Below are 25955 nucleotides of genomic sequence, written 5' to 3'. Positions count from 1 at the left end.
TGTGAGCCAGGAGATATGCCTTTGCATACACAAAAATCAATCAGATCTGGTATTTTTTGGGTATCAGTCGGCCAATAAGTTGGTGTGTGTGGTGAGATTACATGAAGACGAAGTTCTTTAATGGCCCAGTTTAATTGTCTACCTTTTGGAGTTGTTAAACGAGATCCCCAATTAGTATGTTTGGCATTATAGTCCCCACATGCTATGAACTTGTCCCCTAGTGTTTTGAAGAAATTTATGTAGAATTCTTTTTTGATATTGTGCCTTGGCGGACTATATACAGACGATATGATTAGAGAACCTTGCCAGTCCTCCACAATGACATTTGTCGCTTGTATTTCATCAGAACAGTAGTGGTTTCCTGGATAGTGCTTTATTTTTTTCCTAATAAGGATTCCAGAACCTCAGCGTGCCTTTCCGCTAGGATGCATCACGTGGTAGAAATCGTAATCAGGGATACTGAAATAACTCTTTTGAGTGAAGTGAGTCTCTTAAATCAATAAAATGTCTATTTGGTTTAATCGGAGAAATTCTGTCATTTCCAAAGTGTGTTGAGATAAGCCATTGGCATTCCAGAAAACTATCTTAAGGTCTCTCATTTAAAGGAGTTTGAGTAAGCTTTGAAGTTATATTTAATAAAAGAGTTGTCATTTGTTGCATTAAATTGTTGAGATTATTAAGCATATCATGTAGCTCCCCTGTTTGGGGAGTTTGAAATACAGAAATGTGTGGCTGATTATTTGTTAATTGTTGTTACTGTGTTGAGATAAGCCATTGGCATTCCAGAAAACTATCTTAAGGTCTCTCATTTAAAGGAGTTTGAGTAAGCTTTGAAGTTATATTCAATAAAAGAGTTGTCATTTGTTGCATTAAATTGTTGAGATTATTAAGCATATCATGTAGCTCCCCTGTTTGGGGAGTTTGAAATACAGAAATGTGTGGCTGATTATTTGTTAATTGTTGGTTCTGTTACTGGTTTACATTTGAGTTTTGTATTACTTGGGAGTATGTGGCATTTGTTGTTCGGGATAGTGCGTTTTCAGTTTGGAGTACGTTCGGTTGATTGTTTGTTCTGGGAGGATAGTGGGTTTTACAGATTTGTTTGTAAATAGTGCAACCTTTGTAATTTGCTGGTTGATTTCCGTTGCATAAGGCACATTTTACCTCGTCTGCCCAGATTTTACGATGACATGATTTAGATTCATGTTTTCCCGCACATTTAATGCAGATGGATTTTCTTTAGCAGTATTTTTTTGTGTGTCCGTATTGTTGACAATTTGAACATTGTGGAACAGTCTTTTTTGGACGAGGTGTTCGAAAGATACCACGCTCGAAACTAGACGGGTTACTGAGTAACTCTCTTTGTTGTTGGGTTTAGTAGATAACTCGATTTCAAAGAGTGGGAGAGGCTCCTTAGTACGCTGATGTTTAATGTTCCAAATATTCACTACATCACGGCCATGGCCATGGAACCATCTTGCAGTCTATAGGGCTTTGCCCAAATAAATTTGACAAGCATACTTTTCCTCTGTTGGTTAAGCTACACTTGTAGTTTAGTCAATGCATGGCTTTAAGCTGAGATCAAAAAACAGCAATAACGATTGAAGAGAAGCCAACAATAACAAACAAAACGAATGAAGATAGAGGAAGCACGCTCAAAAACAAACCCAGCCAAATACATTCAAATCGATGATTTGAGTTTGGCAAAGGAAAAGAGATATGCTGGCAAATTTGTTTAGGCAGTAGCCGACTATCAAACCCTTTTTCGGGAGGTTCAAGTGTAGTTCACTTTGGGTTGAGTGAATTACCCGAATTTATTCTGATAATTGGTTGATAGTTTTGCTGCAAGTAGAGGATGCTGATGAGGAATGTGGTAATTCCGAAACAGCTATACATCCAACCATCTTGCAGTCTATAGGGCTTTGCCCAAATAAATTTGATAAGCATACTTTTCCTCTGTTGGTTAAACTACACTTGTAGTTTAGTCAATGCATGGCTTTAAGCTGAGATCAAAAAAACAACAATAACGATTGAAGAGAAGCCAACAATAACAAACAAAACGAATGAAGATAGAGGAAACACGCTCAAAAACAAACCCAGCCAAATACATTCAAATCGATGATTTGAGTTTGGCAAAGGAAAAGAGATATGCTGGCAAATTTGTTTAGGCAGTAGCCGACTATCAAACCCTTTTTCGGGAGGTTCAAGTGTAGTTCACTTTGGGTTGAGTGAATTACCCGAATTTATTCTGATAATTGGTTGATAGTTTTGCTGCAAGTAGAGGATGCTGATGAGGAATGTGGTAATTCCGAAACAGCTGTACATCCAACCATCTTGCAGTCTATAGGGCTTTGCCCAAATAAATTTGACAAGCATACTTTTCCTCTGTTGGTTAAGCTACACTTGTAGTTAAGTCAATGCATGGCTTTAAGCTGAGATCAAAACAAGTAAGTAAAGTAGAAAGTCGGTCGGGGCCGACTATATCATACCCTAAACCACCATTACAGAATTAGTAATCATAAGCATTTGTGGGGTAACATATAGGTCTGGGAGATAAACCGCAATTACATATTTAAGAAAATTAAGGGGTACATGTCTATGGGTGCTTTGTGTCAATCTGACTATAGCTCATAGTCAATGTTGCCAGGGAAAAAGTTCGGTTTACCCTACAAGGACAAAAAAAGTTCCCTACTTTCCCATACATTCCCAAACAATTTTCCCTACTATATTTTTCGTTAAATTTAAAAAATTTTACAAAACAAAAATGGTTCTAAGTACTTTATTATATTAAAATATGAATATGCAACGTGTATAACTTAGAATATAAATTTGTATTACCACCACGGTTGCCACAGTTGGTAGAATTCTACCCAAATTAGTAATCTTTTTTGTTAAATCTCTTTAAAAATAAAATTTTGGAAAAAGTTTCTATAAACAAATTTTTGTGAGAAATTTTTCTATAGAAATAAAATTTTGACAGTAAATTCTATAGAAATAAAATTTTGAGAAAAAATTCCACAGAAATAAAATTTTGAGAAAATTTTTTATATAAATATAATATTGAAAAAAATTTCTATAGAAATACAATTTTGACAAAATGTTCTATAGGAATAAAATGTTGACAACATTTTCTACAGGAGTAAAGTTTACCACACATTGTTAAAGATCAAGCCTTGCCGGCTTCTAATTTCATCCTCTAGATCCACCAAAATGTAAAAATTCTTACAAATTGTGTTGAATGAAAATGTCCTACATTGTGGCCCTACGTCCCTACAAGACGCTAAATATTCGAAAAACCCTACATATAGGGAATTTCCCCTACTTCTAGCAACACTGGCTGTGTTGATATTGCGCCTACGGAGCTAGTATGCCACTAATATTGAGCCCATTATTAAAAAAGAGAAAATCGTTAAATTAGTGTGGGTAATAAATACAAATTTGTAAAAATAGAGCAATATTCTTATGTAAGAGCTGCAAGTACGTATAAGTACGATCGGCTAGTACATCAAAATTTGAAATTTGAGTAAATTTGGGAAAATCGAGCGATGCATATATATGGAAGCTATATCTAAATCTGCACCAATTTGCATAATATTTTGCGGGTTTGATTAATACCACAAAAGGTTACCTTGTGCAAGATTTGAGTAAGATCAGTTAAGAAATGAGGCCTGTATGGTCAAACATAAGGTTATTAGGGGCGAATTTTTCAAAATCGGGTGATACATATATGGGAGCTATATCTACATCTGAACCGATTTCGATGAAATTTTGCACATATAGTGAGTACTGTAGGGGACTGGATCTAGCCAACTTTTAGTCAGATCGGTTAATAAATAAGGGTTCTAAGGCCAAATTTGGGAAAATCAGGATATACATATATATGGGAGCTATATCTAAATCTGAACCGATTTCGATGATTTTTTGCACATATAGTTAGTGCTATAGAAGACTACATTTAGCTAAATTTGGGTAAGATCGGTTGATAAATAAGGGTTTTATGGTCAAATTTAGAAAAATCGGGCGGTACATATATATGGGAGCTATAGCTAAATCTGAACCGATTTCGATGATTTTTTGCATGATTTTATGGGAGCTATATCTAAATCTGAACCGATTTGGATGACATTTTGCAGACTTGAAGGGCGATGGAAAAGATTACCTTTTGCCAAATTTGGTGACGATGCGTTTGCAAAAACGCACAACGTGACCCCATTTGTCGAAATCGGGCGATACATATATATGGGAGCTATATCTAAATTTGATCCGATTTCTTCCAAATTCAATAGCGTTCGTCCTTGTGCCCAAAAAACTCCCTGTACCAAATTTCATCAAAATCGGTTAATAATTGCGACCGGAATCCTGTGAACAACAAATACATGGACAGACGGACGGACGGACACCAAGCGCTAGATCGACTCAGGAGATGATTCTGAGTCGATCGGTATATATTTTATGGGGTCTAAAATCAATATTTCTGGTAGGCACATTTTTTGGCCGATCAAACTTATTATACCCAAACCACTATGTGGTTTAGGGTATAAAAACAACAATAACTAACATTTTTAATGTAATCTTTATCAAGTTCAGAAATTCTGCACTCTTTGCTAGACTTTTAAAAAGAATAACAATATTGATTAAAACAGGATCAACACCACCTTCATAAGAATAAAATTCCATTGCAATATAGTTGAGTTTCTTTAGCTTTTGACAGTCTAATCAGAACTTTTGTATGAAAAGATGTCGTCAATTATACTCAATACTGGAGGCTAATCACGGCATTCGATATCGAATTCATAATCGTATCGAAAAAATTGTCGATACGATTAAAAGTTTGGATCACGGGATTCGATCGAAATTTGATGCAATTTCTTAAGCGTTGCCAACAGTAAAAAACGAAGCAGAACAAAATGGAATGACAAAATTAAGTTAGCGTCACAAAATAGAATGTAGAAAAAAAAACATGTTTGTGGAGGTTTCAAAGTAAAAAGTAAATTGTATTGCATTACATCTTATGGACCCATACATTCCTCCGAATTCCTTCCTAATTGGAGGATGAGATGAATATAGAATAATTCGGCGTCAAATAAGGAATAAAAGTGCACATTGTTATTGGTGTAAGTACATGGGTTTGAAATGGTGTGCACTGTTAGAAAATCACCTTTTGCAGGCTCAATAGACGATTTCGGCTGACGAAATCGTCCATCACATGGTGGCATGTCAACGTCAATTCGATCACTTTACAATTGTCTGCCGTCTTACAATTTTTTGCGAGTGGAAGCCTTCATAATTCACTATTCTTACAAGGTGGTCCAGAAGCGTTATGTTGTCACGGAAAGATACGGTATTTGGTTGATCACAATCTCTTGGATATCGATCTAGCATATGCACTTTATATATGGTTCTTTGCCAAGCTAGGATGCTCGCTCCCGAACTCGACTATGACCAATTTTTGATTAACTTTTATTGGAGCATTAGTCCTAAATATTCAAAATATGTTCATTACATTTAAATTTACTACAAATTAGCAACAATTCGAACTAAAACTAATATATTTACTATTAATATATGGAAAAACAATGTAAAAAACAAGTGAAAATGTTTTACGATTGCAATTTATCAATCGAAAAAATTGTCGATCCAAAAAACTCGATATCGACTCCCGTGATCCGAAAAATTTAGATTTCGATAAAAAGTTCTCGATATCGAATGCCGTGATTAGCCCCCTGTTCAAATTGAAAGCACCAAATTGGCATCACTGGGTGTAACTTCTCATCGTGTCGTGTATACGTAGCAGTGCTGCCGCTAGTCAAAAATTGAGTGAAGTAGATTTTGGAAAAAAGTGGAGTAGATTGAATAAAAATGAAGTAGCATACATTTTTGAAAACAAAACAACAGAATTCATATTATTATACCCTCCACCATAGGATGGGGGTATATTAACTTTGTCATTCCGTTTGTAACACATCGAAATATTGCTCTAAGACCCCATAATGTATATATATTCTGGGTCGTGGTGAAATTCTGAGTCGATCTGAGCATGTCCGTCCGTGCGTCTGTTGAAATCACGCTAACTTCCGAACGAAAGAAGCTATCGACTTGAAACTTGGCACAAGTAGTTGTTATTGATGTAGGTCGGATGGTATTGCAAATGGGCCATATCGGTCCACTTTTACGTATAGCCCCCATATAAACGGACCCCCAAATTTGGCTTGCGGGGACTCTAAGAGAAGCAAATTTCATCCGATCCAGCTGAAATGTGGTACATGGTTTCAGCATATGACCTCTAACAACCGTGCAAAAATTGGTCCACATCGGTCCATAATTATATATAGCCCCCATATAACCTGTCCCCCGATTTGGCTTGCGGAGCCTCTAAGAGAACCAAATTTCGTCCGATCCGGCTGAAATTTGGTACATGGTGTAAGTATATGGTCTCTAACACCTATGCAAAAATTAGTCCACATCGGTTAATAATTCAATGATTAAAACCGCTACGTTCATCGTAATTAAAGGAATAGGAAAAACAATTAGGTAATATGGGGAAAATTTAAAAATTTGAAGCAGAACAAAAAGTGAAGCAGATTTTTGGAAGATGGAGTGACGAAGTAAATTTTGTGAAAATGAAGCAAAATACTTCGATTGAAGTAGTAGCGGCAGCACTGATACGTAGTTGTTATGTGTTGCAATTCATTGTGTTGGTGTGAGTGATTAGTTATGTGTTGTATCTTTCAAGGCCGTAGCCAGGATTTTAATTCGGGGGGGGTTCAACTTAAAAAAAAATATTCATATAATCTCATGTGTAGAAAATTTTATTTATGCATAGGTATGTATACAATATTTATACCCTGCTCCACACTGTGGAACAGGGTATTATAAGTTAGTGCATATGTTTGCAACACCCAGAAGGAGACGAGATAGACACATGGTGTCTTTGGCAATAATGCTCAGGGTGGGTCCCTGAGTCGATATAACCATGTCCGTCTGTCCGTCCGTCCGTATGTCTGTGAACACATTTTTGTGATCAAAGTCTAGGTCGCAATTTAAGTTCAATCGCCTTCAAATTTGGCACATGTTCCTAATTTGGGTCAAAATAGATCCCTATTGATTTTGGAAGAAATCGGTTCAGATTTAGATATAGCTCCCATATATATCTTTCGCCCGATATGCACTAATATGGACCCAGCAGCCAGAGTTTTACACCGATTTTCTTGAAATTTTGTACAAACATAACACTTAGTCGCATAGTCATGTGTGCAAAATTTGATTGAAATCGGTTCAGATTTAGATATAGCTCCCATATATATCTTTCGTCCGATATGGACTTATATCGCCCCAGAAGCCAGATTTTTGGCCGAATTTTGTTGAAATTTTGCACTAGGAGTACAATTAGTAGTATAGTCAAGTCTGTAAAATTTGATTGAAATCGGTTCAGATTTAGATATAGCTCCCATATATATCTTTCGCCCGATATGGACTAATATGGTCCTAAAAGCCAGAGTTTTCGCCCAATTTGGTTGAAATTTTGCACAGGGAGTAGATTTAGCATTGTAGCTATGCGTGCCAAATTTGGTTGAAATCGATTCAGATTTAGATATAGCTCCCATATAATGGGTGATTCTTTTGAGGTTAGGATTTTCATGCATTAGTATTTGACAGATCACGTGGGATTTCAGACATGGTGTCAAAGAGAAAGATGCTCAGTATGCTTTGACATTTCATCATGAATAGACTTACTAACGAGCAACGCTTGCAAATCATTGAATTTTATTACCAAAATCAGTGGCAGAAAATCCGCTTTTTTATCGACAAATTTTGTTCAGCGATGAGGCTCATTTCTGGTTGAATGGCTACGTAAATAAGCAAAATTGCCGCATTTGGAGTGAAGAGCAACCAGAAGCCGTTCAAGAACTGCCCATGCATCCCGAAAAATGCACTGTTTGGTGTGGTTTGTACGCTGGTGGAATCATTGGACCGTATTTTTTCAAAGATGCTGTTGGACGCAACGTTACGGTGAATGGCGATCGCTATCGTTCGATGCTAACAAACTTTTTGTTGCCAAAAATGGAAGAACTGAACTTGGTTGACATGTGGTTTCAACAAGATGGCGCTACATGCCACACAGCTCGCGATTCTATGGCCATTTTGAGGGAAAACTTCGGAGAACAATTCATCTCAAGAAATGGACCGGTAAGTTGGCCACCAAGATCATGCGATTTGACGCCTTTAGACTATTTGTTGTGGGGCTACGTCAAGTCTAAAGTCTACAGAAATAAGCCAGCAACTATTCCAGCTTTGGAAGACAACATTTCCGAAGAAATTCGGGCTATTCCGGCCGAAATGCTCGAATAAGTTGCCCAAAATTGGACTTTCCGAATGGACCACCTAAGACGCAGCCGCGGTCAACATTTAAATGAAATTATCTTCAAAAAGTAAATGTCATGGACCAATCTAACGTTTCAAATAAAGAACCGATGAGATTTTGCAAATTTTATGCGTTTTTTTAAAAAAAAAAGTTATCAAGCTCTTAACAAATCACCCTTTATATCTTTCGTCCGATATGGAGTAATATGGTCCTAGAAGCCAGAGTTTTGGTCCAATCTGTTTGCAATTTTGCACTAGGATTAAAATTAGTAGTGCCGTTAAGTGCGCAAAATTGAATTGAAATCGGTTCAGATTTGTTCTAATAGCTAGAGTTTTGGCCCAATTTGATTGAAATTTTGCACAGGGAGCAGAATCCGATTTAGTTGCAATTTTGCACAGGGAGTAGAATTAGCATTGTAGGTATGCGTGCTCAATTTGGTTGAAATCGGTTCAGATTTAGATATAGCTCCCATATATATGTTTTTCTGATTTCGACAAAAAAGGTCAAAATACCAACATTTTCCTTGTAAAATCGCCACTGCTGAGTTGAAAAGTTGTAAAAATGACATTAATTTTCCTAAAATTTTAATACATATATATCGAGCGATAAATCATAAATAAACTTTTGCGAAGTTTCCTTAAAATTGCTTCAGATTTAAATGCTTCCCATATTTATACCTTGCGCCACACTGTGGAACAGGGTATTATAAGTTAGTGCATATGTTTGGAACACACAGAAGGAGACGAGATAGACACATGGTGTCTTTGGCAATAATGATCAGGGTGGGTCCCTGAGTCGATATAACCATGTCCGTCTGTTCGTCTGTCCGTCCGTTACCTTTTGTGTAGACATTTTTGAGTCGATATCAGATTTATGGTACAATAGCTTTGACAAAATATTTTAATATTTTGAGAAAGTCTTTAACAACCTCATTTGCTAATAGTCTTTTACAAATGTGGCAAAACAGACATGTTCATGTGGGAAGAAAATCTCGATTTTGTAAAAGACATAGTCAAAAACAGGATTTTATTGAACTTCAAGAATGTTTTAGTCGAAAAAAGAATGCGATTCTATATTATCGATTTTTTATTTCGGTAGAAAATGTTGTCAACATTTTATTTCTATATAGAATTTTTGCAAAATTTTATTTTTATAGAAAATTTTGTAAAAATTTTATTTCTATAGGAAATTTTTGCAAAATTTTATTTCTATAGAAAATTTTTGCAAAATTTTATTTATATAGAAAATTTTGTCAAAATTTTATTTTCTTTAAAATTCAGTCTCTTGACAATAATCTTCCAGTGAAATTTTTGTTGAAATTTAGTAAAATGTACCTTTCCGCTCAAAAAATACCTTTTTTGTACTTTCTTAAAAATTGTATTTTCCATCCCTAAGTAACTGGCAAAGTGACTAACATTTTTAAAAGAATATGCACGTTTGGAAATGTCTCTTTATTGCACTCTCCAAGTGCTTCCATCGCTAAATTAGGCAGGTTCTTTTCGCAGGTTTTGCGCCATTTCATTTACATATGTGTGTTTGGCTGTTTCGTTGTTGTTGCTATGGCCAAACAAAGCGAGCCATGTTCACAAAAAGAACAACAAACACACATAAAAAGCAGAAATACATTTTCCAAAAATGAAATTTGTGGTGCGAGAACAAAAACAAGTTGTTTTTTTTCGACCGTCGTTTGACGGGCTTTTCAACTAGTATTCTATGATTTGTGCAAGTTTTATAGTTAAGCGTTTTTCAAAATAAAACCTCCAGCTTTTCTTCAACATCTTCGATAAGATTTTTTTATGCAGCTAAAAATATATATATATTTTTTTTATATAAAAATATTCATTCATTTCGGGGGGGGTTTGATCCCCCTCATCCCCCCCCTGAATACGGCCTTGGTATCTTTTACCTTGCAAATCGGCATGAAGCCGCCTTCTCGAATGATATTAGCTCCAAAGGAAGTCATGCGAAAGCAGTTATTGTAATCAAGGATGTGTTGAATAATATTGCTTGAACTGGGATCACTTCCATCGAACAATGATTTCAGTGGCTGTGGTGGTGTAAGTAATGGATCCAGTTTGACTTTTCCATTTGCGCAGCACAATTCAATCGTTTCTCTTTTGAACTTTACCGCATTGCTATAGTCGTCATTGGTCCAATATCTAAATTTTCGTCATCACTGTAGTTCGCAGTGGGATTATATTGGAATAAAAAATTAAAATAAAAAGCAATTGCGATGAATTAAAGTTATAATTTTTTAATGTGCGCTGTATGTACGAGGGCGGTTCGAAAACTTCTATCAATGAAAGAGAATAGTCAGTTTTTCAAAAAAAAATTTATTTTTCAATATAATCTCCTGAAACTTCAATACACTTACTCCAACGCTTTTCTAGCAATTCTATCCCTTGATTAAAATAGTTTTCCTCAAGGTCTTCAAAATAGTGGTTTACAACTGTAATTGCATCTTCATTTGAGGTAAAACGCTTGCCAGCAAGGATTTTTTTTAGATTTGGGAACAAGTAAAAGTCACTGGGAGCTAAATCAGGGAATAAGGTGGTTGGTCAAGCAATTCGTACTTTAATTCGTTGATTTTAGCCATTGTTAAAACACTCTTGTGCGTTGTTTTGATGAAAAAATATTTTTTATGTTGTAAGCCACGACGTTTTTCTGGAAATTGTGTATTTAATTGATCCAAAGGTTGCAATAGTACTCTGAATTTATTGTTTTACCCTTTTGCAGATAGTCAATCAATAAAACACTTTTAAAGTACCAAAAAAATTGTTACCATAACCTTACCAGCAGATTGAATTGTTTTTGCCTTCTTTGGGGCACTTCCTCCAGCTTCAGCCCATTGTTTGGATTGTTCTTTTGTCTCTGGAGTATAGTGGTGGATCCGTGTCCCATCAACAGTTATGAAACGACGCTTAAAATCCATTTTATTTCGCTTAAAACGATCCAAACAAGCTTGAGAAATGTTCATTCTTATGCGTTTTTGATCGACTGTTAACAAATGCGGCACCCATCTTGCAGAAAGCTTTTTCATCTGTAGTTCTTCATGCAAAATTTAACAGACTCGATCATTTGAGATGCCATGATATTAGTAATTTCACGCACTTTTATTCGTCGATCATTTAATACCATATCATGTACTTTGGCTACAATTTCTATTGTTGTTGCTGTTTTTTAACGTCCACTACGTGGTTCATCTTCAATGTTTGTACGACCACGTTTAAATTCTGCAAACCAATTTTTTATTGCTGCATATGAAGGAGCACTTTCACCTAACACATTCACCATATCATTATGAATTTCTTGTCCCGAGAAACCTTTTTTATGTAAATATTTAATGACAGCACGCATTTCTAATTTTTCCATTGTAAAAAAATTGCAGATGCTGTAATGCTGTTTTTAGCGCAGAAAAACTTTTCCCGTTTTTCCGTTGAAACATTTCTTGAATTTTCTATATCTATAAACCTCACAGAGTTCGAGACCTTTACAACATATGCAAAACAGTGGAAATCGGTTCGTAATATAACTTGATGGAAAATACCCCAACGTTTTTTATAAAGTTTGTATTCTTTAAAATGGATTATAGCGATTTTTGCCGCTAAACTCGAACTTAATATCCACCTTAAATACTAAATGCTGTACTGACAAGTGGAAATTATGTCTAATTTTATAATATTTTTATTTCACATATATTCCGAGAAGAATTTCAAGAATGTCCCATTAGTCCATTGATATGATTCCACTAATGTACCCACTGGATGGATTTTTTTAATGTGGTAAGTTTTTCTATAAACGGTATTTCGTCCATTTATAATAAAACCAAAATTTCAACAAATTAAAAATAATTATTTTCATTTGCAGGAAGACATGCATTCTAATGGTATTTTTTGGAATCTTCTTACTGCTTAATGCTAACTAAGCTGATATCTTTATTGGTTCTAAGAAAATTCTCTTGAAAACCGTAAGTTAAAAATTTATATACGACAGAATTTGATAATATTTTTTATATTATGTATAACTTTGTAATTTCAGATGCTTATAAAGCAAATCCACACAACAAAAACTAGCCTAATCGGTGGAATTGGACAAAAATGCAATGAAAACAGCAACTTATGCCATATATCTTTCATATGGATAGAAAACATGGCAATTGAAATTAATTAGTTTAGTCCTACTAACATAGAACATTACCCTTTTGAAGGAGCAATTACTAACTACCGACAAGTAACTGCATCCAAAGTACGAATAAAACTATTTCCTTTATTGTATATCATAAGTCATAGTTTTGTGTAATATAATAATAATTTTTGAGTACTGGTGGTTACAGCAAATTGTCTTTTATTCTACGAAAAATTTCTTAGTTGTATACAGGCTTGTTGTACCGTTAATTACTCAATTTCTCTACTTTTTGGAATTATACTGACAAACAGTTTATTTGAAGCCAATTTCTTAATATAGGCTTCCCAAAAATTTTTTATTTTGCCGGATAGCAGGAATATTTTGAATGAGTGTAAGTACATTCTTCCCACAGAGTAGCAATAATGAACTAAAATACGATTCAATACATGAACTAATTTATAAGAAAATCATGAACTTATCTAGATGAAAAAAATCTTTGGCGCCAAATCATGGTCATTCTTACTATAGGTTAATTCATTTTTCATAAAAAATAGTAAACTTTTTTCAGTGTGTGCGCAGGAGGAGTATGGGAACATATGATACAATGTGAAACGTGTTTAAGGATAACTTTGAGAATTCGCTCCGTGAACACACATTTCTAAGTTTATTGAATGGGCGGAAAACATTGCGAATTCACGCCCTTTAATACACTTGCTCTTGTGTCATGAAGAAGAAGATCCATTAGCACCCAACCATTTCTTGATTGGTGCTACAAATGCCGCTCAGACTCCTGCTGTTTCAATAACTGACAAACCTGTAGTGCAAAGCAAGCAATGGTTTATGTCTCGTCAATTACGTGATCATTTTTGGATGCGCTGGATAAGTGCATACTTGCCTACTCTTACTAGGCGAACTAAGTGGTGACCTAGTGCTTATTTGTGATAGTGGCGCGGAGGCATTGGAAGCGCGATCGTGTGGTGCAGGTGATAGAAGGCGGATTTCAATGCTAATACGGGCGTGATAAGGAGACCAGTTTCAAAACTTGCCATCCTGGACGTGTTGTAGTGAATCGTGGACGATTCGAGGGGGTGGAAATGTCATTGATTTGGCTACATTTCTATTATTATCTCTATGTTTTTTTTTATCTAATTGAATTTTGTCTATGAAAGTTGAGTGTTATTGGCAATTTGATTTAACTTCATTCATCTTGGGTTTTTTGCACTTCCAGTTAGATCAGTTCTTTATTTCACATAGAAAGCGAAACTTCTTGAGTTTTAGTTTCAATCACTTTCATAGGAGAACACTATAGTTATGTGTGATCAAACGTTTTTCTTCATGCTTAATACTTGTGTTTTATAGAAATAAATTCTTTCTTATTCATTTGGTTACTTTCATTGGGTTACTTGAAACATTTGAGGAATTAAATTCACCCCTTGCAAAGCACCGATCTCCATTTTCTTGTATATTGTTATTCAAGATGTTATTGAAAGCACAAGTAATAACTCAGTGATAAATGTTCAATGCGGCCACGATGTCGCAATCTGTGTATTCATGTAGTTTTATTTCAACCGGATTGTGTTTAATAACACTTCCCCCTGAATAACATACGTTCGTTTTTCAGAAACGAGAGAAACCTCACTTTATACATCACCTTATTTAAATTATTAAAGTAAGGAGATTTGCTGTAAAACAATATATAAATAGTTTAAATTATATACTTTATTTTCTGGTTCTTTGTTAAAATAACATAAAAATAAAAATACATATATCCTTGTTTAAAAACAAACGATGTGGATTCTGAAAAAAATTTTCATTTCCGGAATGAACAGATCTATGCATCTAATACAATTGCCTCGATAAATTATTTTTTATAATATAATAGTAGTGTTCGAATACTAAAAGTATGTTTAGCTCATGATAAGGAATCGGGGTCTTTGTTATTGTAGAAAAATACATTTGTTGTTTTTTTTTTCTGAAGAGAACTAAATATATACCATATTTTTTTATTTGCTTGAAATGAGATTGATTGATACCTCATTTCATTCCAGTCCCATCAATATTGAGTTGATTTCAGAAATATCTAGGTTTCCTTTTATATGAGAAACGTTTTAGATTACAATATTATAATAATAAATAATTATGAATAAATAACAATTTTATACATTTACGTGTATATACGTAGATTATTCTTTTGATACACATCCTGTGCAAATAATAAAAAGCTAGGACTTGTATAACCGATTATTATATTCGCATATTTTGAATTATATTGGTCGGATTATATTTCATGCTCCGGTGCTGATCCAAAAAGCTAACCGAAATACGTTTGAATAGCTTTGAAGGCTAATCTTTGCGAACGAGTTGGACTTCACCATGTATAAAGAGATTAAAACAATGTTTCAGATTATCCTTGTCGCCATCCTTAAACCAATAAGTTATATTTCGTTGCTAGATTGTTAGGAGAGATAAGAAAAAATAAACTTGCCTAAATCCGGTATTTGGACTGACTATAGCGATAACTAATGCAGTTACATTGATATACAGTAACAAATTGAAAGTCATGTTCGAAATGGAAAGGAATAGATTTAGGAACTCAACAACACCAATAACACTAATTTTATACTGACGTAATATCGCCTCTAGATATATACAGACATCATAACATCGTACTTTAAAGCTTATCGCGGAGTTTTACTATGCTTTGGGTTTGGTGTCATTTTAAACCTATATCAAATGCCACCATCGATTTCAAATTATCGTAGATTATATAGCACTAATACTAGAAGGTTTTCATACATAAAAATGTAAAAAACACATTACATCTGAAGTTAAAGTTTAAATCCCAGGCAATAGTCCGACAGTTTCAACTCAAATGTAACATATAATTATATTGGAAGGTATAAGTAATCTCACGACGTCTTCCGAAGATGTGTGTTAGTGATTATGTAGTTATAAGATAGGAGGAATTTTGAAAATCTGTTTCCATTGTATAACAAACAACAAGATTCTATGATGGATATTTAACACATTTGTTAACAATTTGAGCTGCTTATACATTAGAATGAACGCCGGAACTTCCAGACCCACCAGTTACATTGGCCGTAACCGGTGCTGATATCGAAGAGCCTGTTCGCATTACTGCGTGGCCTAGAGCAGATGTTGATGAAGTTGTTGGCAATGCAACCGATGGCAGTGCCACATCATTGCTGGGAGCTAAAGACGATTCCAGCTGAAGTCTCATTTCCTCTTTTCTCGTTTGCACAGTAAGTAGTTCATCGCTGAGATCATTACAAAGCCTTAGCAGCATATTATTTTGTTCACGCAGATGGCGCAATACATCAGTCATATTGTTTTCTTGTTTGAAGGATACATGTCGAAGGGTATCACTAATAGCATTCACCCTTTTCTCATACAGCTCGCAATTAGGTAGAACCGTTAGAGCCGTCGCCCCGACAGCTCCAAATGGGGGTGGTATTGGAGGCTGTTGTAATACAGCTGCAATTGCATTTGATGCAGTTATTGGTTTTGGAGATATAGAATTTCTAGGTGTGTTTGGTTTCCGATACACCTCAAAAGCAGATACACGCTGATTCGATTGAAGTGACAGACGTGTGGGTGGCATAGATTGAGCCGTAACAACTTGTGGAGCAGTTCGTCCTGTTATGTTTTGGGATGGTAAGGAATGCATTTGTTCATTTTCAGTTGTCTACAAAAAATAAGATTTATAAAAAACTCATTTTAGTACAAATATTATAATATTTATAATATTATAATATATAATTCACAGTAAGCTTCAAAACAAAATAAATTAAACGCTTTTGTACACATATTACTTTTAGCAGAGATAAATAAAACACATTTAAAATGCATTTATAATGTATGATGTGCATTCGAGATTTTATTGTACGAAGTACAATAGTGTACTTTAGTACATGTTTTTTTTTCTTCTAACGATCCCATCGCCCACTTTCCCGCCCTTTCCAACCGTGAGGGCCTCGTCCCCATAACGTAGGGACAGCGTACATACCATGATCGGGATGGAGGCAGGGGGTACATCCTCCAGTTACAGAGAAGGACTCATCAGCCGTATAGATTACATACAAGACTAAGACTGGATATGCTACTATCCAACAAACAGTATTTGTTATCCAAATATGCTAATAATGGTTAGGTTAGGTTAACGTGGCAGCCGGATTTATTTTCCGGCTCACTTAGACTATTCAGCATATTGTGATACCATATTAACTAAAAACACCTATTACATATAGGCACTTCTAGTTTTTTACCCTTGAACCCACACGATTATTTTCTTCTCTTGAACCAACCAGATTGTTTTCAAAACATTTGCAGACTTCTTAAGTTAAATTCGCTCATGCATAATGCGTCTTACAGACTGTAAGTTTTTCCGGACGGAATGTCTGTGTTTGTAAAGAATCTTACAGTGTGTCCAATCTATACGACAATTCGTTGATGACTAAATAATCGGTAAATTTGTTATCGATCCCATAAACATGCAGCAGTATCGATTATGCCTTCGGACTTAACTTATAATGTCGTCCGGATAAACTTATAGTCCACAAGGCGTATAACACAAAATGAAGGACACATGCATACGATGTGTTTAATTGATTCAGTATCCTCCGGATCATGATATCTCATGCAGCAGTTATTATATTTCACGCAATAGTCTTTGCAAAGTCAAGTATAGGCCAGCGACCCGTTATAGCAGATATGAGGAGTGTGCGGTTTAAGTTTAATTGGGGCCATGTTTGTTTAGTGTCGTCGGAACCCTTGCAATTCTCCCATTCTCATTCATAACACCCATCTCACGCAGATTCTAGTTCGCCTGGAATATGTAAGGTCGTTAAACTTGGCTGTCTGAATATATGGGGGATTTCCCCATGTTGTGATATTCGGAATTTGCAAAAGTTTCGTTTAGCTATAATTTCATAACTCTGAAACATATTAACTTAAATCTTGCTAATTTAGTTTTCATTAATGGGAAGGTCAAATTACATATGGATTGGAGTCAAAGAGTACCAATATTTGTGCGTTATAAGAAAAATAAATTCTTGCGATTTGCTATTCCGAATTTTGGACATGGGAGTATATTTATTTTTTTTTTATCGAACGATCCATATATATACACACAAATTTCCAACCTTAGAATTAAACCTCAGCTTTCATACAAAGAAAAAATTATGTTGATATCTTTATCCGTTCAAAAGTCGCAGAATTGTTTCCAAAAAAAAACGATTTGTGCAGTGAACAACAAGAACTGCTTCTGAACCGATTCTATCCTATCAATATAAACATCATACTGAGGTTCCCATACGATAGAGCCATACTCCAGAATGGGTCTATGAAGGTCAGTAAAAAACCTCTTGGTAACATACGGATCCGAAAACTCCTTCGCCCAACGCTTTATGAATCCTAGAACCCCAGATTCCTTACCAGGTAGTCTGGAAGCCTCTGACGTATTCTCAATACTGCTACAGTAATCATCCCAAGAGTTTTGTTGAGACCTTCTCAGTTCTCGTTTATATGCTCTCAGATTCATCTTGTAAGTGTCCCAATCCTCCGGAGCTCTTGTGGACTTTGCTTTGTTAAAGAGCTTCCTGCAGGATTTCCTCATATTACTTAATTCCGTAGACCACCATGGTGGTCGATTTTCTCCCCTTGGCTTCCCTCTAGGGCATGCAGCTTTCAGTGAGATGTTGAAGGCCTTAGTAATCCGCTCCACTGCGCTCCAGATTAGTACTCCAGATTAAACTCTATTAGCGACTCTCCTCTTGCATTAGTATCACTACTTCCCCATATAATATGATGCGCATTCGCATCGCATCCCATAATGAGTTTCGTCTTTGTTTTCTGTAACTCCTAAACTAAGGTCTTAACAGCACATGGAGTCATCTCCCTGTCATGTCCCATGGAGACCGAAGATACCCAATATTTTCATTTAGCTATTTCTAAATTGGCAACGACAGTGCCTGCATTGCACATTGAAGGAAGCATAAACAAGTTAAGCTCGTTTTTAGCAATTATACAGGCTCGAATTACATCATTACCAGTATACTGCAATAGTTTGAACCCCGTAGTACTTAATTCACATATTTTGTTTCTATAAACGTATTGTTATTGAATAAGAACTATGTCTATGTCCCCTTTCATCAGGAGAACTTTTAAGGCAGCACATGCAGCCTTACAATGATGAAGATTTATCTGGAGGATCCGTAGGACAATCGATATTTTCAACAACCGTCACATCAGCCGCTTCAATCGAGTCATCAAGAATGTCCTCTTCAGAGATCTCGGTGACTCTCGCAATAACCATAGGTTCAACTTTGGTGAGTTCTGACGCAGTAGAAACCTCCTCACGCATACAGTATCTATCCATGTCTTCAACTTTGGTATCTCCCTCGACTTCGCAAGAGGATCCGCTTACTTCTGATTCAGACAGAGGCTTGTCCATTTCTGAATCCTTTAGCTGATCGTTTTTATACACCTTCATTTGGATATAATGAAAGCCATAACATACACGGCCCTGGGACTTTGCTAGATTTGGCAAAGAGTGTTCAATATAAACACTGCATGCCGTCTTGGTCCATCCACTTCATTCAAAGACGAACCTTCCAATGAGCTGTTGGAAGATCTGGATTGCATCGTTTCAGCCTATTTAAAATAGATTCAGGGTCAATAACACTAAAGTTGCATCAATTATGGAGAGTGAGAAAATAAGATGGCATTTTATCCCCCCGGCAGCTCCTCACTTCGGAGGACTATGGGAAGCCGCGGTTAAGTCGATGAAGATTCATCTGAAAAGGATTATTGGAGACACGAAGTTAACATATGAAGAAATTAGCACTGTACTGGCTCAAATTGAAGCGGTGCTAAATTCAAGACCATTGCATGAGCTCAGTAGCAACGCAGAGGATGTAGACACCATAACCCCAGGACATTTCTTAGTTGGACGTCCATTGTTAGAAACTCCGGCGAAGAGCGATGAACGAAGCTTGGGATGTGTAAGCAGGTGGAGACTGCTGCAGCGGATAAAAAATCATTTTTGGAGAAAGTGGAAAGAGGAATATTTAACCACTTTGCAGAATCGTACGAAATGGAGAAGAAAAGATCTAAATCTGGAGGTGGGATTTGTCTCATACGGAAGAATGAAGACACTCGCCCTGCTCGTTGGCCGTTAGCGAAGGTTACGGATGTACATACGGGTAAAGATGGAATCGTAGGAGTTGTTACGGTCAAAACGCAAAGCGGACAGTTAAAAAGACCAGTCACAAAGTTATGCCCATTAGAGCACAGGTACAGAACTGAAAGAAGTTCTCCATTTAAAGAAGGAGAACATTGAATTAAGAGGCTTAAGTTTCCATCATTGGTCAGGGCACTTAGCATTTATTTTAGTGATTCTAGTATTACTAATTCTCACAGGTCTATTTATAAGAAGAATCATCAAAAAGAGGATCATTGCTGCGATTCAGTTCCCACGGGGGGCGACGGTCTAGATAGCCTTTTTCCCGGCTGGGAGAATGTTCAAAGTAAATATATTTTGAACATGAATGCGATAACAACATCTTGTAACGGCAACAATAAAAATATCTTAGAATTGGTCCCTATCATTAAATGGGGATAAGGGACGCATTTGTTTACTTAGGATCGCAAGAAAATCATTACACTGGCTGATAAGGGGGCATGTGTGATGTGTGTGTACTTGGGATCTTAATGTGACAAAGTAGATAAGGGATAATTGTGTGCTACGATCAGTTGGTCGGATGCACAGGCAGTTTAGTTTGTAAGTGTATATATGTAAGAAAGAACATTTTTGTGAATAAATCAGTATGAAAAGAGTACTCATCTCGTTTGGTTGTTACCCAAACACTATGAGTACCTATATCTACAACGAATTGTCAAATCTTCTGTGCTTTTGGCAACAAACATTATAAATTAAGAAATTGAAATATGCATATCCGATAAATATTTATATTTTCTTATAAAGGGTGATTTGTTAAGAGCTTGATAACTTTTTTTTTTAAAAAAACGCATAAAATTTGCAAAATCTCATCGGTTCTTTATTTGAAACGTTAGATTGGTCCATGACATTTACTTTTTGAAGATAATTTCATTTAAATGTTGACCGCGGCTGCGTCTTAGGTGGTCCATTCGGAAAGTCCAATTTTGGGCAACTTTTTCGAGCATTTCGGCCGGAATAGCCCGAATTTCTTCGGAAATGTTGTCTTCCAAAGCTGGAATAGTTGCTGGCTTATTTCTGTAGACTTTAGACTTGACGTAGCCCCACAAAAAATAGTCTAAAGGCGTCAAATCGCATGATCTTGGTGGCCAACTTACCGGTCCATTTCTTGAGATGAATTGTTCTCCGAAGTTTTCTCTCAAAATGGCCATAGAATCGCGAGCTGTGTGGCATGTAGCGCCATCTTGTTGAAACCACATGTCAACCAAGTTCAGTTCTTCCATTTTTGGCAACAAAAAGTTTGTTAGCATCGAACGATAGCGATCGCCATTCACCGTAACGTTGCGTCCAACAGCATCTTTGAAAAAATACGGTCCAATGATTCCACCAGCGTACAAACCACACCAAACAGTGCATTTTTCGGGATGCATGGGCAGTTCTTGAACGGCTTCTGGTTGCTCTTCACTCCAAATGCGGCAATTTTGCTTATTTACGTAGCCATTCAACCAGAAATGAGCCTCATCGCTGAACAAAATTTGTCGATAAAAAAGCGGATTTTCTGCCAACTTTTCTAGGGCCCATTCACTGAAAATTCGACGTTGTGGCTCGTTAGTAAGTCTATTCATGATGAAATGTCAAAGCATACTGAGCATCTTTCTCTTTGACACCATGTTTGAAATCCCACGTGATCTGTCAAATACTAATGCATGAAAATCCTAACCTCAAAAGAATCACCCTTTATAAATACTACTCAGAAACAAATGGTATAATAATAAGGGTACGGATACTTACTATCTATTAGCTATTTATTTATATATGTTTTTCTCTATTTATTTTGTGGTGTCATAAATTTATAACTACTTTCAGTTGGTAAAATTTGTCACCAATATTCATAATCTTAAATCCCCAAACTGAAACTAGTCTTGGACGAGCTATGATTGAGTCTTATTTCGTAATTAACCAAACCACTTTGAGCGCCATTTAATTTGTGTGACGAACACCCTTACGATCTGCTACCTCTTTGTACTTGGCTGTCTTCTAGTTCTCGGCCATGCTCAGTCTTGGGAAAGTTCTTGTTCAAGAGGAAGAGATTCGGATTGGCCATCATAAAAGAAAATTATAAGATAGCTCTTTTATAAAAATAAATATAGAATATGGATGCTACATTCCTGCAAACATTATGAAGCTGGCTGCACAGAAAAAAAGTGTCTCGTAAATTTAAGAAGATTTTTACAATAATTTATTACAAGAATTTTCCAGAATTTTAGTTCATTTTTCGTATCTTCAACGAAGATTAACTACTCGAAAGGAAATTTTACAAATTCTAAGTAGCAATCGTTTAGTTCATGGCCTACAAAATACGATGGAAATTTCCTTAAAAAAATTCTTAACTGGTAGTTAAAAATTCGTTTGTCATGCTATAAAACTACTTGTGAAATGTAAAGTATTTTCTAAATAATAAGTGCAATTTACTATAAGATTTTTTTGTATGAGAAAATATTTTTTTACGAAAAATGAACTTGAAAGTGGATAGCAATTTCTTACTGACAATTCCTATAGTTAATAATTGTTGGTAAAAAATTATCCAATGAAATATTTTTAGTTCACATGTAATTAAATTTATAGACATTTTCGTCAAAAATGGTAGATAACAATTCATGAAAATTTTGCAAATTTTAAGTTAAACGTTTCATCGTTCATAAACTGGTGTGGCTTTACGAATATTATTCTTAGAGTAAATTGTCAGCAGATGCGATGAACTAATGCATAGTACAGAGATCTTTATCGGCATAGTGGAATGTGATTAATGTAAAGATGATGTTACTTGAGTTTTGTTGTGTATACATGAGCGTGGGTTTGTTTTTATTTTTGTTCATTTAGTGGTTTTTATGTGCGTGTGTTTGTTATTCGTTGCTGGTTTTTGGCTGGATGAGGTGTTGTTTTCAATAAAGGCACATGTGTTTTTGTTGTTGTAGGGATGTTTTGGCTTTGCTTGGTTTTGTTTGGCATGCTTCAGTTGTACAGTTGGCGTGGGTTGTTGCATCTTTTAAGCAGGTATGCAACAAGGGAATATAAAGGCATGGAATATTTTGGATTTTTGAGACATATATTGGTGTTTGTTTATTAAACCTTTTAAATGAAAGTTATTAATATTTAATCGGTACTTTAGAAAAAAGTTATTAAGAATATTTAGCAAAATATGTTGAAATTGAAGGTGTATTGAAATTTTCATTATTCAATGTAAAAAATTAATATTAAATTCCAGATGAATTTGGAAAATGTTTGTTATATCTCAGCGTACAGTTTAGTCATAAATTGGTAAGTATTTTTTCAATATGGATTTCTTTTAAAAATAATATTTTTTATATATATTATTATTTGCTAATTAATTTTTTTGGAAACCAGTTTAATGCTTTTCTTTGTTGTAAAAGCAATATTTAATTTCAGAGCAACTCCACATGGATACAAATAAATTTAAACAAGTATATACGGCCGTAAGTTCGGCCAGGCCGAAGCTTATGTACCCTCCATCATGGATTGCGTAGAAACTTCATCTAAACACTGCCATCCACAATCGAATTACTTAAGTTGCGGTAACGCTTGCCGATGGCAAGGTATCTTAAAACCTTCTAACACCATCTTCTAAATTGTATGTAAGTCCATACGTGGTATATATTAAATCAAAAAAGATCGATCCAATACGTATATAATTCAGTTTGACAAAGTAGACATAAAATTTTGACAAAATTTTCTACAGAAATAAAATTTTAACTAAATTTTCTATCGAAAGAAAATTTTCACAAAATTTTCTACAGAAATAAAATTTTAACAAAATTTTCTATAGAAATAAACTTTTGACAAAATTTTCTATAGAAATAAAATCTTGGTAGATTATTTTTGGCTCGAGTGGCAACCATGATTATGAACCGAATAAAATTTGAACAAAATTTTCTATAGAAATAAAATTTTGACAAAATTTTCTATAGAAATAAAATATTGACAATGATGAAAATTTTATTATGAACCGAATAAAATTTTAACAAAATTTTTTCTAGAAATAAAATTTTGACAAAATTTTCTATAGAAATAAAATTTTGACAAAATTTTCTATAGAAATAAAATTTTGGTAGATTATTTTTGGCTCTAGTGCCAATCATGATTATGAACCGACATGGACCAATTTTTGTGTGATTGGACCAATTTTGGTATGGTTGTTAGCGACCATATACTAACACCACGTGCCTAATTTGAACCGGATCGGATGAAGGCTCCGGAGGTCAAATCTGGAGAATGTTTTATATGGGGGCTATATATACTTATGGACCGATATGGACCAATTTTTGCACGGTTGTTAGAGACCATATACCAACATCATGTAACAAATTTCAGCCTGATCGGATGAAATTTTCTTCTCTTTGAGGCTCCGCAAGCCAAATCTGGGGATCGGTTTATATGGGGGCTATATATAATTATGGACCGATGTGAACTAATTTTTGAATGGTTGTTAGAGACCATATACCAACACCATGTACCAAATTTCAGCCGGATCGGATGAAATTTGCTTCTCTTTTAGGCTCCGCAAGCCAAATCTGGGGATCGGTTTATATGGGGGCTATATATAATTATGGACCGATGTGGACCAATTTTTGCATGGTTGTTAGAGACCATATACCAACACCATATACCAAATTTTAGCCGGATCGGATGAAATATGCTTCTCTTAGAGGCTCCACAAGCCAAATCTGAGGGTCCCTTTATATGGGGGCTATACGTAAAAGTGGACCATTTTCAATACCATCCGACCTACATCGATAACAACTACTTGTGCCAAGTTTCAAGTCGATAGCTTGTTTCGTTCGGAAGTTAGCGTGATTTCAACAGACGGACGGACGGACATGCTTAGATCGACTCAGAATTTCACCACGACCCAAAATATATATACTTTATGGGGTCTTAGAGCAATATTTCGATGTGTTACAAACGGAATGACAAAGTTAATATACCCCCATCCTATGATGGAGGGTATAAAAATAGAGAATTGGTAAGTTTTGCTAAAAATTGGCTTTCTTTCAACTAGAATATTTACGTTTTTATGACCTTTTTATCATCAAAATTACAGGTTTTTAATACCTTATGTTAGTATTTCTTTAATCAAATTTTTTGGAAACCAATGTTATATTTTTAATGTAAAAAACAAATATTTAATTTCAGAATAACCCCTTAAAATTTGGAAAAAATTTTAGTACTCCTTTGCCTGTAATTTAATAGTGAATTGGTAAGGATTCTTTAACTTTCTTTTAACCCTGAACAGTCATCCTTATTTTTTGTACATTAACGTCATCCTTCGTCATTTTGACTACGGCTGATTTCAAGACGCTATAATTTTCCTCGTGAGCGAAAAAGTGAACCAAACTTGAATTTATTTTCTTATTCAATTTGGTTTTAAGTAGTATAAAACAAAAGTTCATAAAACGGTCGAATTAGTATAACTTAAATTTACCATTTCCCAATAGACTAAAATGCATTTTAAATCGACAATGAAATTACGTGTCGTCACTTTGACGAATGATGACTGTCTAGGATTATCAAGAATATTTGGTTTTTTATGCATATTATTATTTTTTCATTAGATTTTTTGAAAATCTATTTAATAATTTTATTTAATGTAAAAAATAAATATTTAATTTCAGAGTAACCCAAATAAATTTGGACAACTTTTTATATTTCCCCTCAGCGTACAATTTAATAGAGAATTGGTAAGTTTTATATTAAAACTTTGGCTTTCTTCCAACTAGAATATTTATTTTATTATATCTTTCACATCGATAACAACACAGTTTTATGCGTTTATTTAGAATACTTCATTATTTCTCTAATTGTTTCAGGTACAAATTTTATGAGATACGTTTTCCAAAGAAAAGTTAAATTCCTTACACCATTTGATAAAATGCCCCAAATATTGTAAGTTACAAGCTAAAATGAAGAATTAAAAATTATATTTCATTACATGGTGTTAATTTTTAACAATTTTCATTATTGTTTCCATTTTTTCCAGCAAGATATGTGAAAAAATTACCTACGATGAATAAAAAAAGGATAAGTCAAAATGTCCAAACAGCGAGTTCAAATGAACTACTCTCTGTTCCACGTGGTCATAATTTTTATTCACAAAAAACATTGTATTAAGAACTTTCATCATAAGTTTTTATAATAAAGTACTTTTGCTTTAAGAAAGTTTAATTTTAATGTATGATAATTTTCATAATAGTA

At 34.9% G+C, this 25955-nt stretch overlaps 1 protein-coding gene and 1 long non-coding RNA gene across 3 annotated transcripts in view; one reads left to right on the top strand and one right to left on the bottom strand.

The window, feature by feature from the left end:
• The window catches only part of Reps (RALBP1 associated Eps domain containing), a 199330-nt gene that overhangs the window by 25864 nt on the left and 147511 nt on the right, over positions 1 to 25955 (bottom strand). The window contains exon 10 of one of the 2 annotated variants that reach the window (XM_075295783.1): positions 14185 to 16193. The exons of the other annotated variant lie outside the window; for it this stretch is intronic. Within the exon in view, the coding sequence (XP_075151898.1) occupies positions 15537 to 16193 (657 nt within the window). The 3' untranslated portion in view covers positions 14185 to 15536. Of the gene's footprint in view, positions 1 to 14184; positions 16194 to 25955 lie in introns of those variants that run through there. 2 annotated transcript variants of the gene reach the window in all.
• LOC142225939 (uncharacterized) lies at positions 25522 to 25925 on the top strand. Its single transcript, XR_012719524.1, has 2 exons — positions 25522 to 25646; positions 25741 to 25925. It is a non-coding gene; the product is annotated as an uncharacterized LOC142225939 (long non-coding RNA).

This window comes from Haematobia irritans, chromosome 2, assembly GCF_050003625.1.
Source record: "Haematobia irritans isolate KBUSLIRL chromosome 2, ASM5000362v1, whole genome shotgun sequence".
NCBI classification, from domain to species: Eukaryota; Metazoa; Arthropoda; class Insecta; order Diptera; family Muscidae; genus Haematobia; species Haematobia irritans.
The sequence above is the reverse complement of the archived record's forward strand: the minus strand, read 5'-3'. Positions and strand labels throughout refer to the sequence as shown.